The sequence below is a fragment of the Pyxicephalus adspersus genome, chromosome 11 (assembly GCF_032062135.1).
Source record: "Pyxicephalus adspersus chromosome 11, UCB_Pads_2.0, whole genome shotgun sequence".
Lineage (NCBI taxonomy): Eukaryota > Metazoa > Chordata > Amphibia > Anura > Pyxicephalidae > Pyxicephalus > Pyxicephalus adspersus.
In genome coordinates, this window is record NC_092868.1 from 27,325,138 (window position 1) to 27,343,863 (window position 18,726).

The 18,726-nt window shown below is 36.2% G+C and overlaps 1 protein-coding gene across 1 annotated transcript in view; it reads left to right on the top strand.

The window, feature by feature from the left end:
• The window catches only part of FAM83E (family with sequence similarity 83 member E), a 34,148-nt gene extending 16,671 nt beyond the window's left edge, over nt 1–17,477 (top strand). The window contains exons 3-6 of the mRNA XM_072427275.1: nt 2,286–2,453; nt 4,754–4,878; nt 8,344–9,094; nt 16,752–17,477. Coding sequence (XP_072283376.1) covers nt 2,286–2,453; nt 4,754–4,878; nt 8,344–9,094; nt 16,752–16,979 — 1,272 coding nt within the window. The 3' untranslated portion in view covers nt 16,980–17,477. The remainder of the gene's footprint in view (nt 1–2,285; nt 2,454–4,753; nt 4,879–8,343; nt 9,095–16,751) is intronic.
• Nucleotides 17,478–18,726: the final 1,249 nt, after the last annotated feature.

Here is an 18,726-nt window from a genome sequence, read left to right on the forward strand (position 1 = left end):
CAAATATGTTGCAGTCCTTCAGGATGAACAAGGGGGAATGCTGTAATGTTTGTGAGATGAAATATTTATATATATATTGCTAAGTGTTTTTTACAACTAGAAAAGGTAACAGGTACAGGTCATGACTATAGGCTTATCAGGGTTTGGCAAAACATAGGATACAACAGACAAATACAAAGCTCAGGGTGGCTGTCAAGCTCCCAGCAACTATTAGTCATCATGTTGAAGCCTATAAGTCATTATTTATAAGCTTACCTTCATTTATACATTGTGGATATTCACAAGGATACAGCTAAAGGTGAACAACATTTTAACCATCTATGATCCCATGCTGCGCAGTTAAGTCTTGGTTCTGACCTAATTCATCATTAATCACTTTAATTCTGTTACCTAGCCTATCACAATTACTAGCAAAGCTAGCCTATGGGCCAGAGCCTGGGGTTACCTTGTAGTTTAATTCCACCTTTATGGTAAATACCTGGTAATCCAAAATTCTGAACTTAATTGTCAACCACTGGTAAACACAACCTCTTCTTTTTATCTGTTCATACTTTTTGCACCAATCAGCCACAGCACCTCCAATAACTGAAGTGAATAAAAATTGATTGTTTTCTTACCATAAAACCTGCCAAGGGATACAATAGGCAGAACAAGTAATTTGACCAGGACCACATTTTGATGGTCAAATCTGGGTGTTATGGCTAATGAGTATATAGGACTGTCTAATCTCCTGGCTATGATCCATGCTCTAGTTAATTATCATACCTTAGCCTGAATTTTTATCAATATTATTGTTAATAATAATAAACAGGATTTATAAAGCACCAACATATTACGAAGCGCTGTACATAAATAGAGGTTGCAAATGACAGACAGTAACATAGGAGGAGAAGAGGACCCTGCTCCGAGGAGCTTACAATTTAGGACAGGGGTGTCAAACTCTGGCCCAGGGGCATAATCTGGCCCCCAACCCCCTGTTTATTTGGGCCTCAAGGGAATCCTAAATATGAATTGCAGCTGGCCCACCGCTGTATTGTAATAGCACTGCTACTACAATTCCTGGCATCACTCATGTCTATAGGCCAGCGGGCTCTCTGCCTATGCGTGGCCCAGCATTGGACTGTTTTATAGACGCAAGTAATGCCAGGAATTTTACTAGCGGTGCTATTTCAATGAAGAGGGAGTTTCAGCGGCTGGCCACTCATAAGATTTAGCCCACATTGGCCACATCTGGCGTTTCCAGCACTCCGCCTCAGCTGTACTTTTCCTTGCTACTCCTAGGCATGGACTTGAATGATTGGATTTTCATAAGAATATTCTTCTTATTATTGTTAGCCTGTGCAAAAAGGTTACCATTGCAATTAAAGACTGTTTTAAAAGACAGAAGAAGGCAGATAGGCAAATTTGAAAAAATAGGTGATGAATATGTTGGTGCAATAAATTAAAAAAAAATACAGTGTAATTAAAAGATTCAGTTTATTTATTCTTTGAATATGGTTAAGATCTGGGTATTGACCATGTATTGTTCACAGTAGAAGCTCTAAAGAATCTTCCGCTTATATTGACAGTTATAACCTAGGTTATGTTTTCTTTGTTAAAAAATTCTCAGACCTGCACCTACATTAAATAACTTGCAACAATTTGGGGTCACATATATAAACCAGTCTAAATTTTCTGATAAATAAAGGATAACAAAAAACCTGTGTTTAAATTATTTTATTATGTTTATTAAGGCAGATAATCTAGTGAGAAATTATTGTGTATAACTAATTATCATTTAACTCTCCTTACTCAGTAAATACATTATAGCAATACATTAAACTATACCCATAGGTACTACTTTTTTATACAGTAACAGTAAAAAAATAATATTACACGTATAATAATATTAAATTATGTATGATACACTCAAGAGGATTCTGATAAATAATGCAGAGTTTCTTCCTACAAAAGAAATGCGCATATTCACTCAATATTTATAATGTTCCAAGTTTGGGTGCTACTGTTTATGCTGGGATTTTTAAAATTAAAAAAAAGATTAAAATATTTTTTTTAATGAATGATCAGGCAACTGTAAATGTTTGTGCCTTGTAAGAAAGGAAGGGACTGAATTCAATAAACCATACTGGTTAGAGCAGACCCGGCCAGTTTAACAATGACAATCACGGCAATAAAGGGTCCCACGATGTGCATACTGTATGTTCACTGATGTCTGTGACATCTTATAACACTAGCTATGTACTGTAAGTAGGATATTGTCACAGTATGTATTTGTTACTTTCCAGGTGATTGCAATTGTCATGGACATTTTCACAGATCCAGATATTTTCCTAGACTTGCATGAAGCAGCCACACGAAGAATGGTTCCTGTGTACATAATTCTAAGTTCTCATCACCTGTCGTCTTTCCTTCACATGGTAGAAACAACAGGAATTAATGTCCGTTTCACAGAGGTACACTTACATTTTGTTTTTTTAACTTATTTTACAGCTCCAATGTTTACAAAATTTCAGTGTATTGGTTTTAGTATTTTCTTAAATAGTTAAATAAACCCAAATAAAATGAATAATGGATCTGTAAGTTTACAGCAACTATTTATGTTCCAACTTACATGTTTGCAGTCTGCTGAAAATGAAAATATATGGATTCTGATTAGCTTAAAAAGACAACAATATTCTCCTGTTACACGCATTTTTTATATCTAATTCTCTTTGTTTATTGGAGGAGACTAACTATTGATAATAACTAAAAAATAATGGAAAACAAATGGCTGATAGATAACATAGTTGGCATACATCTATGGGCCCACAGGCTAAAGAGGCAAAGTTATAGTATCCTGGTCATCTAATCTAGGAAGGGTTAAGAAATACAGAAAAAGATCTAATAGGTTTTGTTTTAAAAAAGGCTATAAGTCTACTGGCTGCAGAAATAGGAGTCCACATTGGATAAATGAACAGTAATATGAAATGCAGTCATCTAAAAAAAACTGACTCCTCAAACAGTTTACTGATTGTTCTAATATATGGGAGGGAAAACAAGCAAAAACTTTTCAAGTGGCCCAAGTCCCTAAGATTATGGGCCTGAATAATTAAAGCTCTCAAAGACTGGAGAAGATACAGTTTCAGCTGTGAACCTTGCTGATCCACCAAACCTGGAATGGATTTCTTAAAAGTAATTTGCTAGCAAATGTTTTCAGTCCTGGACCATATCCATTTCGAGTTTACTGGATCACCCAGGTTCACTGATTAAAGTGTATCTTCTTCAGCCTTGGAGAGCTGTAATTAATCAGTCTCTATATTACAAAATCATCTCAAGAGGATGAGTCTCAATTTACCAATAATTATAGAAAAAGGTTTTCATCCCAAAGACCTCTATATAATGGGATAAGGAAGATAGCCACTAATATAAACTAGTAAACAGCAGGAATATTATGAGCCATGACAAAATATAGTAAGGGGTTGTTAGACAGAGATATTACCAGAAAGACATTTCAGCATTTGCTCTTTTTTTCTGTCCAGCAAGTGAAATGTTTTGTCCAGGAATGTCAGAATTGGACAAATGTCAACATTTAAACAGTTTTTCTTGTTACTCCTTAAAGAAAGGTAATAGTACTAAGTTGATCAAATTAGAAACAAAATTGAAATGCTACCATCTTCTTTATAGGATAATAAAGTATATGGATGTAAAAACCCAGTAATACATACAACTATGGCGAAGGAATGTGCTTGTACTGGGAATGTCTGTTCTTCTGGAAAACTGAATGTTACAAAGTAGCAATCCTAGTACTGGAATGCCATTTGCACTGAAAATAAACAGGTGTCACAGAAATGTATCAGTCTTACAAACATACAACCTTGAAAGTAATCAAGTTATAAATATGGGTAACTATGATCAGAAAAGACAAAGAAACCTTTTTAGTGGACGTGCTAAATATATACCATGTCACAATAAACTACATGCAGCTAGTAAAACTCAGGCTACGCATACACATGCAATAATTATCGTTGGAAAACGAACGATTAATGACCGATCAACGATTATTCACAAATATTTTGAATGATCGTATAGTGCATGATTCTGTACATGCTGTACCGATACAATCGTTCAAATATAATCCACCAATAGTGTACACACACTAGATACGATCATTTGAACGATGCAGGAAATGAAATTTACCAGAGAGAGTGTACTGCAGAAACATCAACAATCACTACACGACTGTACACTCAATAGATAGAGAACGATCGTTGCCCAATCCAATCTGCCGGAAACGGTTGCGACATTCCTCGTTCATCTGCGTCATTGTTCACTTTTTTGTTAACAATTATCGGGCAATCAGCCAACAATAATTATTGCATGTGTGTACGTAGCCAAATATTGTGTAAAAGATCTCCCATATAGAGATAGACAAAACCCACTATAGCACTAAATACTGGATGTTAAAAATGTATCTACTAGATAAACTATAGCTGCGTTATTGTCTTACTTTATTATTGTATATTTTAGGCGATTACATAATGCTAAAAGAAAATTGCTACAGAATCCAAAATGAATTACTTTATAGCCCTAAAAAAGCTGCTTGTCAAGTTGACCGAATTGTCAGGTTGAATTTACCTTTATTATAAGTGTTTATATATCATTTGTATTAAACAAAAGCCTAATACCATGCAGCTCCAAATGAAATGACATGTGTAAATGTATATATTTATATATTTTTATTTATTTATCATATTCTCTTCTGTCTTTCCACCAGAACATGCGAGTGAGGGTTATATCAGGATGTACCTTTAGTACAAAACAACTGAAACAAGTAACAGGAAAGCTGAAAGAGAAATTTCTTCTAATTGATGGTAACTCAGTAATAACAGGATCATATAGGTATGTCATTCAAAAAACTGTAGAAAAAAAAATTTGGACATAGGAATGATTCAAAATAATTGTCGATACATGCACTTTGACAGCAAATGTTGCAAAAGTTAAATGAGGATCCCACAGTTTAATTTTTAAGGTTCTTGGAGACTCCTTTTATCACATGGTCATCACTTGTCATTTTAAATCTGTGCCACCTTTTTTTTTTACAGTGAAAATATTCATTATTAAAAATTTTCCAGTCTTTTTAAATACTTTGCCAGACTCATTGTCTTTTTCTGAGAACTGTAGAGAGCTATTTTGATTTTGATACGATGACACAGGTCAATTGCACGGCGTACACCAGACCCTCAATATGTGGTGTGCAAATAATAAAAGTTCCATCTGCATACTCCTTAAAGTTTTTATCATAGGCACCTAGTCAGGGATAACATATTCTGAATAAATGTACTTAAAGTAGTGTACAATCTACATTTTTGGTACTTTAAAATATAGGAGCAAATACACCATTTTATTTTTCTTATAATATATTTTGTTATATTTTCAGGTATATCACCTTGATCTGTAGGCACTGTTTAAAGAAGGATCCAATATTTGCTTCTTTAAAAATGATAAAAAAGTTAACAATTTACATCAGTTGTATGTACTTTTTAACATGACTGTATATTGCATTACATTATGTAAAAATGCAATTGCACAGCTATAGGTGACATGGTATGGCATAGGTAGCATGGCAGAAGGTGGGGTGCTCGATCATTTCAATAGCAACAGCATGTACCTCTCCTGATCTGAATCTATTTCAGATACACCTTCAAGAGGTGCAAAATTTCTTTTTAACAGGATTTTTGAATAGTAAAAAGTATTTCCTAACACATTGACATGTATGTGGCTAGCAGTTGCATACCAGAAAAAGCAAGTAAGCATAAAGACTATAGATCCACTTAAGTGTTAGTTTAAAAGAAGGACTGTGTTAAGAGGGAAGGTCAGGTAAATGTAAAGGAGATGGTTTCAATCCCTTAGGGGTAAAATGACTTAAACTGGTTTCATACCCTTAAAGGCAAACATTATGTATTTTAAAGAAGGTTAACAGGTAAAGTTTTGATTTCAGGTTAAAGTATGTTTAAACATTTGTAGCAGGGCTGAACTGGTTTTAGTGGGTAGTATTTTTTTAACTTGTCAAAACCAACCACAGTGAAAAAAAGTTAAATTTAATTTACACATAGATTTTAAATATAGTATGCATTTTATGTTGCTTGGTCAAGTACAGTATCGAGGTTGAGTGTTGTCAGTTTTGAAAAAAAAAAAACATTCACAAGCATGCTCAATCTATATATTTAAAAAATAAAAGTGATCCAAACTTCATTTATCTTCATTCTTATAGGGAGTTGTACTTGGCCTACACAAGGAATGTGTTAGTACAGCAGTAGTGATAAACGAAATAACAAAAAACTTGAGTAAACTAGAAGGTAGAAAGGTGGTTTGGTGGATTGTCAGGGTGCACCTAGAGAGAAATATAGTGATAGCACTGACATGGAAGTTAAAATTAAAGAGAGTTTAAGTTGGCATTAGCTTTCAAGGTGCTTTGTTTTCCTTTTTTTTTTTATTTTACCGGAACTGACTTTTTTGGTAATTTCTTTGAGAACTCAAATTTGGGGAAATCGTCTGTTCACCCTTTTCCAACAACTGAAGCAGCCAATATGCTGGTTTAGGCTTAACACTTATTTTTCAGATATATTACAAATAAATGGTGTCTCTCTGGATTAGATAAACCTTGTTCTTCAATAGCCTTCTGTGATACTAACTAAAACTGTGAATTGATTCATACTTTAACAAGCCTGGGAGGCAACAGTGCTTCATACATGCAATGTAAAATATCCAAGACGTGTTGAAGGACTTGCACCACTCTAATGATGTTATGCTTAAGGCCATGTGCACATAGTATTCTGAGAGTGAATTAATCCATGGCTGGGGTGGATTCAGTAAGAAATATACAGACATGTAAAACTAGAATAATGTCCAGTACATCTTAAATTGAAAAAGATTGTCTGTTATTATAATAATATTCTACACACTAAGGGAAAATGCAAACATAATGCATTCTTGTGTTATTTATTAGTAAAACGTGTGAAAAAAGGTAATTAATTCACATTTTCTTTTTAACTTTTTTTGCTATTCAAATTACTGTTGAATTTGGTCAATTACATACATATATTTGTATGGTAAAGCTGTTGAATGTTTTCAAAGTGTTATTTGAATACCTTAATATGTGTAAATAACTTTTCTACACATATGTATTTTATTTGATGATTTGTAAAGGCACTTTTAAGTAAATACAAGGGGATAAAAGACAAATTTTTTATAATAAGCTACCTAAAATGTTTATTGTGTGAAGTTAGGGGGATCACCAAATTGCAGGACATTGTAGGAGGGTTGCAATGTCCATTTATTGTGGATCAGGCTCAACTCAAAACACTGCTGCACTTTAGCATAAACAAAAAACACAAAAAAACATTGTAATCCAGCGAACAACAAAAATGGCGTACTTCAGCAAATAAGTCCTAAATAGTTAGAAAATAAAGTCCTGTCAACCAAGTGGCTACTCCAGGATTGAGCCTGATACTCACAGGTAACACGTGTTGCAGCTTTAAATCTTTAGTCTCACAATATGAGCTGCCCGGTCCTGCTCCCATCATAGTTACATAGTTGATCCAGAGGAAAAACAAACTCTGGTACAATTTGCTCCAACAGGGGAAAAAATTCTTTCCATGAGGCAATCAGATGTTCCCTGGATCAACGGTCTCTGTTATCTTTACTTTTTGCTTTGCTCTCTTCAGGCTTAGACCATGACACCCATCAGGGATTTTGACTTTGGGAGACCTTGTAGGCTCTCCCAGCACATAGCCTCACCACCTGACCTCAGCCTACAAATTCCCCCTTGATACAAAGGCAGATGTCTTTTTATTGTCAATGGCCAGAGCCATTCTCAATTCCTGGCCTGGAAAAGGGGAGGAGATCCTGGCCCACCCATTCCTTCCAGGACACCCTGGGCCTGAATCCCAAATAAAAAAACTGCAATTCTGCAGCACAACATTTAAATAAAAACTTATCCAGGCCTATTATCCTCTTTTCCAGGTGAAATTGAGGAAGATGTATCACTTACAAAATCACTTCTAAAACTGGCCTTACAATTCTTACTTTGCTACAATTGTTTTCCACATTGTGCATAAGCTAATCTAAAATGGATTCGCTGCCAATTGAGTGAACCATGACATCTCACAGATTTACATATTTGTCCTTTACGGAAGTAGAAAGAGCCTGGAAAACACCACTGTCAGTAGTATTATATTGAAGTGTCCATCAAAAAATTTGTTATTAGTATGGGACAAAAACTACAACACTTAAGTTATACTAGCAAGTTTAGCGAAATGCTAAAATTATATGCTGATCCTAAACATGAATATTTTTCTACTGCAGTTTCACGTGGAGTGATTCACGGCTGGACAGAAATCTTATCACGCATCTAACAGGTGAAATTACGGATGTATTTGACAATGAATTTCGAACACTCTTTGCTTCTTCCCGTCCCCTGCAGAGATATGATTTTGCCAAAGACCCTAACAAAGAGATTCAGAACAAACTTCCAATACCTCCTCCAATAATATCAGTACCTAAAGAACCAGAAAATTTCAGTTCCAATGCCCAGGTTGGGCCCATTGTACCAGAGCCATACACAAATGGATTTTCTTCTCCAAAGAGGTTCAACACCAATGGAGCATTACAGCCAAGCGATGTCCTCTTATCACCATATATGACTCCAGCAGGGCCCACACAGCTGACTAAAAGTATTAATAAAATAGCAGAACGCAGGACAGTAATGCCAGGAAAGAGCCTGGGTGTGGAGGGTGGATATAACAGAAGCTCTTTGGCATTGCAGGACTCTTCAGTTAACAACCCAATATTGGTGCCGGATTACTCAATTCGTCATCGACTTTCAGCCTGCCGCAATTTTGAAGGACCGACTTTAACCTTCAGAACTGCACAAGAGTCTCACAGTGCCTTAAGTGATATTTTAAAGAACGTCCAGCGGAATAGACTGTCTGTGGCCAAGACAACAGGGGGAAGACCCAGTAAGTCCCTCTGGGATCTCAGTCAGCTGTCCCAGTTGTCGGGCTGCAGCGGGGAACAAGGAATGAGACAAAACCCACTGGATGGAGAAGATTCAAAGGTAACTTGAATATAGTAAATTAGATGTGTTTATGTTTTTACATTCTAATATTGTATATAGGAACAGGAGACACAAAACCAGCCTTACCACTGCTGTACGGAAGTTGATCATTTTCATACCTTATTTTAAGTATTTATGGCACTTGTTTGCTGAGCCCCTTTGGGCAGGAAGAAATTCAGAATGTTATGACTAACATTCATGTCAAGTTATGACACTCCCTTTTCCATAAGAATACATGTGCATGTTTAGCTTACTGCTTTTATACATGTTAATGTAGTGATTGTTTTTTAATGAGTGATCCAATTACTGGGAAATCATGTGCAAACGATTTTGTAAGCTTCACACCTCTTCCAGATAGCACAACCAAACCATGGACAACACAGAACAGCACAGCTTGGTTCATAACACACCTGAGCCAGTTAAGTGATCACTGATGGAACAGCAGTATGCTGCAAAGGTCGTCTCTCTGCTTACTTTGCTCTTACCTCCCAGGTGCTGATCACTGTCAGTAGAGACATGTTTCTTCTTAGTACTAACCAATTCTCTCCTAGACTTAGTTCTTTTCTACAGAAGCCTACAGAAGGCTAATACCAATACTTACATTTACTTAAATTAGTTATATTAGCAATATATTATAACGGTATTACATTTAGAGCATTATTTCCTAACCAGGTTTCCACAGTACCCCAGGGTTCCTCCAGAGGTTGCCAAGGGTTCTTTGAAGTTTAACTGACACCAAAAATTATTTTAGTTATCTGTAAAGGTGACATTCTTCTCATTGGTCAGCTATATAGGAGACATTCTTCATGCTAACTACCACACTAATGTACTGTGAGCTGTGGATATTCTAAGTATTGTTAGGGGTTCCCTGAAGACCTGAAAGTTATTTCAAGGGGTTCCTCCATGAAAAAAGTTTGGGAAAGGCTGGTTTTGAGGCATGAAGAAAATGTAGGCAGTGGGATTTCAGCTATGTTAAAAACTGGAGAGATCTAAGAATCCTTTTAAAAAGAAAATAGTATATATATAGTATAATATAATATAGTAGCTATTATGCAGTAAAACTTGGTACCAGGTTTGACCAGGAACATATTACTGTCCTGAGCACGAGCACACTTTGCATGGCGTTCCATGCTGTGTGGGTTCCTCCCTTGCCTAATATTCCCTCCACCTTATTTCAATATTTGCTCTTCAGGTCTTGTAGATTTGTCAGTGAGGCTATAAAACTTTCAAATGCTTATCATGCTCTCAGCAGTGTGCAATAAAACAATGTAAAACACAGCAGATCAAATGAAGACGTTTCATAAGCTAACCTTCAATGTGACGCTAGACTCCCACAGATGACTTATGTCACAAACCTCTTACTGAACATTTATGTAGGTCAGAATACTTTGAAGATTTACATATTTTAATATTGCATCAAAGCAAATTTCAGTCCTGCCACAATTAAAAAATGAAATTGTTTGTCTTAGATGAGCTGAAAGCATGGTGTATATTTGAATAACTTAAAGTGTACATAAAGTCAAATTTTTATAAGAGATGGACACAATCCTTTTATATAAAGTAAAATTATTGGTAAATTAAAATGATTGCTTTTTTAAACTGCAACACCCTTTTGAAAAAAAAAAAAAAAGGGTGAAGCATCTCGTTTCTGTCTTGATCACCGCTGAGGGGAAGGATTGCCATGTGCAGGGAGATCGGCATTATTTATTCCCTCTTACAGCAGACTACATCACCCGATTAATAGAGCATAAAAGTACAAACTGTCAGTCTATGCTCACCTGTTGAAATGCAAAATGATATATGTAACACAAATTGCCTATTACTATTTGATAGAAATGCAATAAACATGTAAAGAACACAAACAGAATATAACACCCAACCTAAAATATTAAATATCAGATTGTGTTGCCCAAAACAATAAAAAGCCTTTTTTGGTCATCAGTGTATGGTAATACCTAATATGAGTGGCACAAACATCAATTTCATATGTGTTCACACCCAATGTGTACCTTTGTTTGCACCCTGGAGTAAGGGTTTATATATATATATATATTTAATTTACTAGTTATACCTGTGACAGTGAAAGAATCTTGTACATCTGTGATTGCCCATGAAGGACAAAGCAACAGGAGATGTTTAAATGAATGCTATCCAGCAGCAATAACCATAACCCAAGTCCTGTGTAGGTAATACATTGTTGAGTTGTAGCTTACACAGGTCTTTGGACTCCTTGTGCCACTGTGCCAGTTGGTCAAGTGCAATCACATGGTTCACATACCTAGAAGGGGGTATTTACTTTTGTTCTTGATGGGGCAGCAAAAGAGAGAACATAAGGAAATATATACAGGCTCTTTCATCTGAGTAGCACGGAATGCAAAGCTCCAAATGTAATTTAAGAGTTATTATTATTATTATTATTATTAATAATAATAATAAACATTATTTACATAGCACCAACATATTACGCAGCGCTGTACATTAAATACAGGTTGAAAATGAAAGACAGATATAGACAGTGACACAGGAGGAGGAGAAGACCCTGCTCAGAAGAGCTTACAATCTAGTAGGTGGGGGAAGTATCACACAATAGGAGGGGGGATAAGAATTGCATAGAGATTTGGACGACTGGTGCTGAACACACGCCAGATTCTTGTCTGATATCGGCCCTGAACCGATTATCCGACAAGGAGCATTGGACGTGTGTACGAAGCTAAATAAAGACCTTTTAAGTATAACAATGCTTTCAGTTCATAACAATGTGATTTCTGAGCTTTTCATTACCAAGAGGCTTGGGAAATACTACCAGACTAACATTGAAAATAAAGTAGTTGTTCAGGGTGTGGTAGAGTTGAGGTATGTTAGTCCTTCCTTTCATACGCTGCCACCATCTTGTATTTTATGCCAGCTTATACAGCTGATTGCTATAAAATGACCATGGATATGTAGGATACACCCACATCTCTGTAGCCATTGTTTGACAAATACCAGAATCCTGGTTGGTAATAAGCTTTTGTACACACTATTCTTCACTGCAGTGATACGACTAACTACTGTTGTTATGACTGTACAGAGAATCTAGGCTGAATGCCAGCCATGGCACCAAATCCATCCGCCCCACATTCCAGCCATGCCCTAATGATTATTTTCTTTCTACTTTGTTTTCCTTATTCAAAAAAAGTATTGATAGTTGGTTGAGGTTTGGAAAAAAACTTCACAGCAAGAGAGAAAAGGTTTAATGACAAATAATAAACTACAACAGATTTTTTTTAATGGGTTGTATTTTTAAAACAGGCCTCCAGCTTTACCATTAGACTTGTATAGTTGTATAGTTGTTTAGGCTTGTCTCGCGTACTGGCAATGCTTACACTGATTTCCCTGCACACTGTGATTGCTACACAGCAAGTCATATAGAGCCCACCTCACTTCCTAGATAGAGAACATTCAGGATCATCTAAGGCTTTCTTCCCCAGCCCTACTCCGATCTAACTCTTTCACTAATTGGTTTCAATCATGGAAGCCCAGCATCATTTATGGGCATCACCTAGAGTAGCCTGCATGCCAGCAATGCCCATTTCTCCTGCCTACCATCCACCTATAGATATTTGTATAACTCTTTCTAAGTTCCAACCCAAGGATTTGGTCTTTTAAAGGTAGTACTGGGGTAGTGATGATTTCAGAAAAATATGTGCAGCACCACATTTCATATTATTTTTTTATTAACACCATTTGGATAAGGAAGGAAAGTATAACCATGGAAAGACAGATATAGGCAGATTCAACTTAATATCATAGGCCAGGTGCTCGAGAGCCATTGCCAATTTCTTCCCTGGAAATAAGATAGAGTGTCTGGCCCATCCTTTCTTTCCAAGTCACTTTGGGGTTGTATCCCAAATAAAAAGCTGCAATTATACAGCAAAACATTTACTTACAGCTTTATACAGGCACATAATGCACATACAGGTGCATAATGCCAAATATCTTCCAATTTTGGCATCAGACGTTTCCTTCTTCTATAATATGTATACATATATTTACACAAAAAACTTTTTTGTAAAAGTTAGTTTTACTTTTCCCAAAGGGGTGTTTTTACATCTGATGTTAGGGTTTAGATAGTGATAACTTCAAAAAGAATAGATATTATACCTACCTTTACAGTGGCCCATGTCCTATATTGCCTCCATGAGTATTAGGTATCTCTGAGTGTGTGAATACTTGCTACTCCCACCGGATGGGGAGCTTTGTGCTGACAGCTAACCAGCTAATTCAGCACTACAGGCCAAAGAAACTGACAAGAGGACCCATTGCATTGGAGTAACAGGAAACAATAATGTGATCAGACTGGTGATAGCTTGAATAAATGCACACAGAATAAAAAGGGAATGGAGGGGAGGGCTCCACTTTGGGGATCATACCAGACCTGAATCTCGTTTAAAACTTGAGTTTCAGTAGCAGATAGATTAACATGTATTGTACATCTCCTATGTAAAATTGCTTTTACTGGCAGAAATCAAACATAAAGACAAATGTATGAGCCACATGGCCCAGGACAAAATCTGAACATAGGACACTTTATATCTCACACAAAAAATCAGATTTATAAAAAAAAAGAAAATGTGGTTGGGTGTCCTCCACCAATAAAAAAACAGGGATTAGTAAACTAATGTACAGATCCTCACATACAGAAAATGTAAACACGGAAAAGGTTATCCACAATGTCAAAAGAAATAGAAAATTAACAGCCAGCAAATAAAACTAGCTCTACCCTAGATCCCCTGGAAAATTAATCAAGTGGTTACCTCCTTTCCTTTATTAGTTTCTTGATATCGGCCATTTTGATACCAGCCTACCAAATATGTAGTGCTAAGGCCAAGGCTTTGCCCTAATAATAACAAACGGATCAGTCACTGTGTAATCACATCAATTCAGTATGCTTTAGATAGATGGCTCTTCCCATGTCCATTTATAGCAGCCTTCTAGTTACCTTACAGTTAGAGAGTAAGATATAGGAAAAACTCACAGCTAAAAGTGTGGACTGTCAAACTATGATAAATGAGAGTGATGATGTTAATGGCGCTGACGTAATACAATGGGACCTGATGGCAATTGGGCCCACTGAGAGATAATGTCCAGCTTTCTTGATGTATGAGGGATTTGAGTAATGGTATAATTCTTCTGGAACATTTGTCAGGGGCCATATTATGTCTACTGAGAGCCACATCTAATATTAATTTCATAAAACACCAAATATGCCAGTTTGATATGTTTGCTTTACCTCACATATGCTTTTCCCATGCAGAGCCAATCATGGTTTAATAATAATCGCCATTCCCAGCAGTTCCTTTGCTTCTCTACGACCTTTATTTAAGAAATTATACTGTACTTCCTAGTATTGGAAACCATTCCCTTCATGGGACAGCACTGGGCCAAATACAAGCTTTGTTACACTGGGAAAACCAATATATATTTTTACTCCTGGAAATTAGGTGAAGTGGGGAAGGAATAGATACAGCTGGGGCAGTGGGCAATAAACAAATTTATGGCTTTACCAAAACACGCAAAACATAGATTTACCTTAAATGCAGCTAGTCACCAGAAACTACAAAACTTCATGGGGCCCAAACTTTGAGGGTTATAAATTCTACTTTCAGGCTAACATGGATGGCTTCCCCAGGATTTATCCCAATTTATTTCAATAGGCCAGTCCATACCAGAGCATGTTCTTGATAGGCTGTAAAGAAAAAAAAACACATCCTGAAGCATTTGGGCAATAAATGCTTAAAAAGCTCAAAACACTCCAAACAACATAAAAGGCATTAAAAAATAAATTCAGTGTAGACCTAGCCTTGTGCACAAAGTAAATGTTTGCCTTTCCCAAACTTTACTGAAGCAGAAACTGAGAAACTGAGCAGTGCAATGATGCCACCTACTGGTTTGTTACCATAATACACAATGATTTTTTTGATGTGAATATTTTGAATCATTTATGGCTGATCTACTAATAAGACTGTTTACCTACAAAGGTAAAGTTTCATCTTGCAAGGGATAACTTGCTTGATGAAAATGCACTTTGCAAAGCATACACAATCACAAGCAGAGGAGTTTTCCTTGCATACTATTGGATGGTTGAAGTCAGCAGAGCTTTATCTCATGTACTAGTCTACAGATAATTTACTTTGCTAAGCGACCAACCTATTTATTTAATACATCACCCTCTTCATAATTTGTATTAATATTTCTGTTACATAATCAGCACCAAAATAAATATGTGATATTAAACAATTTTTGAGCAGATTTTAAAATGTTTGATATTTGCATTGCTGTTAGGTATATTGCACGTGGAGTACATATCTTCTATTCTTGTATACTGATCTGGGTCAATGACGACAGCTCTTAAAGCACTGAGAAAGAAAAGGCAGATGTAAATGTGTCTGTTAACCTTGGCTATAAGTCAATATGAACATTTGTGGATAATGTTCTTACAAGTGTGTTAAATTTAACAAAAAGAAAAGCAAATCATGTTTATAAATGCACATGACAAGTGGGAATAGTGAATGCAAATTGTTAGGTGATGCCCTGTGAATTGGATGGGGGATAAATGCAGCTTGGTGGGAATTGGAGGTGGGTACACCAGAGGAGAGTGAGGTGCGTGAGTAGGTAATGTGTTGTAGAAGGGAGAGGGGGTTACTGTAAACCAGGGGTGGGAGGCTGAGCAGCAGCTGTGAGAGATTCAGAAGGTTCATGGAGGTACAGAAGAACCTCAAAAGTGCCCAAAACAAAAACAAAATACCCTTACCTTTAATCCTGCAGCACAGTCAATCGATCCAGGGGTTTCTTCCATCGTGTCCCACGTTGTCCTGGCATCCATCTTCAGGCCGGCGCTCCAGGCACCGCCATCTTCTCCCCTTCTTCCGGGTTTCTATTCCTATGTCACCCGACCCAGGCAAGAGATCGGGTGACGTAGTTTGGGAAAAGAACTTGCTGCGCATCTAGTTTGATGAAAGGGCTCCCAAGAGCCTCCCGAAATGAATGAGGTAGGTATCCCGGGAGGCTCTGTGTTCCCATTCATTCTGGATCGCCAAGAGGATTGAAAATTAAGGAGCGGTGCTGCACCCTTTTTTTAAAAAAAAGGTGTTGCACTTAAAAGAAAAAACAAACTGAATTGTTACCTTGGGGTTGTCTACCCTTTTATGTAAAGTTAAAATTCTGAGTTTAGGTACGCTTTAATGCATATTCTGTACGGAGAAATGTGTCATTAGGAATGAAAGCATGTGTGAATGAGTGTTTTGGAATTTCCAGTGAGGCCAGTGTGTGAATCGATGGAAATGAAAACTGGATCTCTGCGGATGAGCAGTGTTTTTGGCCACATTCTTGAAGAGTATTTTTAATACTATAGAATAAGTACCATTTAAGGTATAGATTCAACAATCTGAATAATATCTTGCAGTAGTCACATTGAACTGGACTTGTTCCTATGTTAATGTTGAAGACATTTTAGAACTTAGAAAACAGCTTGGAAAGCTACAAATATTCCAAAACGTCAATTTGAATGTGACTAACTACTACTAGATAGTCAATTGCCTAAGAAATGGGAATCTTCACAGACAATCTGAATAACATATGAATGTCTTTTCTAACAATGTCTTGTCTTTTCTAACAGGTCAAAAGATGGACAACAAAAGATACCCCAGCAATGTTATTAATGAGACAAAGAGCTTTTCCTGTTGAAGACAACAGAAGCAGAGAGTCCTCCAATCATATGCCTTTTCAGTCTCCAACAACTGCAACACCTATAAGACTGCAAGGACAGTTAGTTCATGGGGTGTCAACAACGTCTTTGCCTAGACCCTGGACTAATACAGCAAGACATGGAAGACAATACTACTGACCCATTTTCATACCAAATGGAAATAATCTCTATTCTGGTATCATTATAATGTGTGGTGCTGGGATGCAGATTTCAACTTTAATACCATTTTCTATACACTGTGACCCCTATGCATATGTAAAAGTCAGTGGATAGCAAGTAAACTTGGTGCTATGCACATCTGTAAATGTTTTCAGTGGTATAAATATTAGATTTATATTCTTTTTGCATTTCAATTTGAAAGGCCCAGTAAGACACATTCAGCTTACACAGAACCTTTGTGAATGCTAGAAATACCATAGGAACCCTAAATAACAACATGGGAATAAAACTGATTTAGGAGACCGTAGAAAAATATATTTTGCTCTTGCTTTGATATACTGCTTGTAATGTAATGAAAGGAAAATGTGAATGTGTCTGAAAGCACCAACGGCAGCTCATTTATTCATCACATAATGTTTGAATATTGACAATCATAAACTTTAAATTTGATAATAAAATTTTAAACTACAACTTAAATGTGACCTTTAAATATGAAATACAGTATGTAAACAGTAATAGAGTGATTGAGTTTAATCCTACTTTTCACAAAATAAATCTTATCTAAGAGTGATCTGCCAGCCCTCTAAGGGTGATAAGTGAACAGAGTTCTCAAGTCATCAAAGTAATTAAGTACATACACAATTATTAATGTAATAACAATTATTACACAAAGAGCACACATTTTGGCCTGATTATAGGCACTTTGCAAATATTGCTATAAAGAAGTGTCAGCGAGTGAGATAGCAATCTCTCCTTGGCAAATTACAATAGTTACAAAATATGAATTAGTAATTGCAGTTGATTTGAAAAATACCCGTCAGGATTCGCCTTTAATAGGCTTTTCCAGGGGTAGATACGGCTTTCAATGTAATAAATGTCAGGCTGGTAAGACCGAGTATGTTGGTGGAAAGTCTGAAACTCCTTAGAGCAGGTATGAATCCTAATTCTAGACTGGAGAACCATTTTTTAGTGACACTGTTACTTTCAACTATCCAGTCAGAACTTTGTTTTGGAGACCTTTGAAGTCCCTAATGTCATTCATAACTTTTGAGAGATTTTATGGAAAAAGAGACTCAAAATATGGGTTTCCTACACCCATTGGGATTTAGTGGCATTGGATATGATGTAAAATAACTGTTTCCCGTGCTAAAAAACAATTACAATCTTTATTTGCAAATGTACCATAAAACACACAAAATGTACAAGAAGACAGAGGTAAACCAACAGTACTTTAAAGTATGATTCAAGATATGATGTAATAGTGATAATATATATCTGGGATAATATATATCTATATCACATGGATTCAGCTATTTTACATATAATATACAATGCCGCTAAATCCTAATGGGTGTAGAGAAACTCATATTTTCCCCTTTTCTTAATAATAATATGTATTGAGATAAATAGGACTGGGCATCTTATGGGTCACTATAGAATACACTTTTTGTTGATAATACAGAAAATGAGACACCATCAGCCCTAAAATCCAGTTGGGTAAAAAAAATACCTTAGCGCTATACTGTTTAAATGTACAGTCAATGTGAGCTCATTGTTAAATGCATACAACAGTGAACAAGAAAGGGTCTGACAAAATGAGGAAAGGAGGGCTTGTGTCTGTAAGGTATACCAGTAGAATGGATAATGGGGAGTCTTGGACAACTAAGAAATGAGAAAACTAAGTTGTTTTTACCTATTTTTAATAAGAACCTTTTTTTAGCTAACA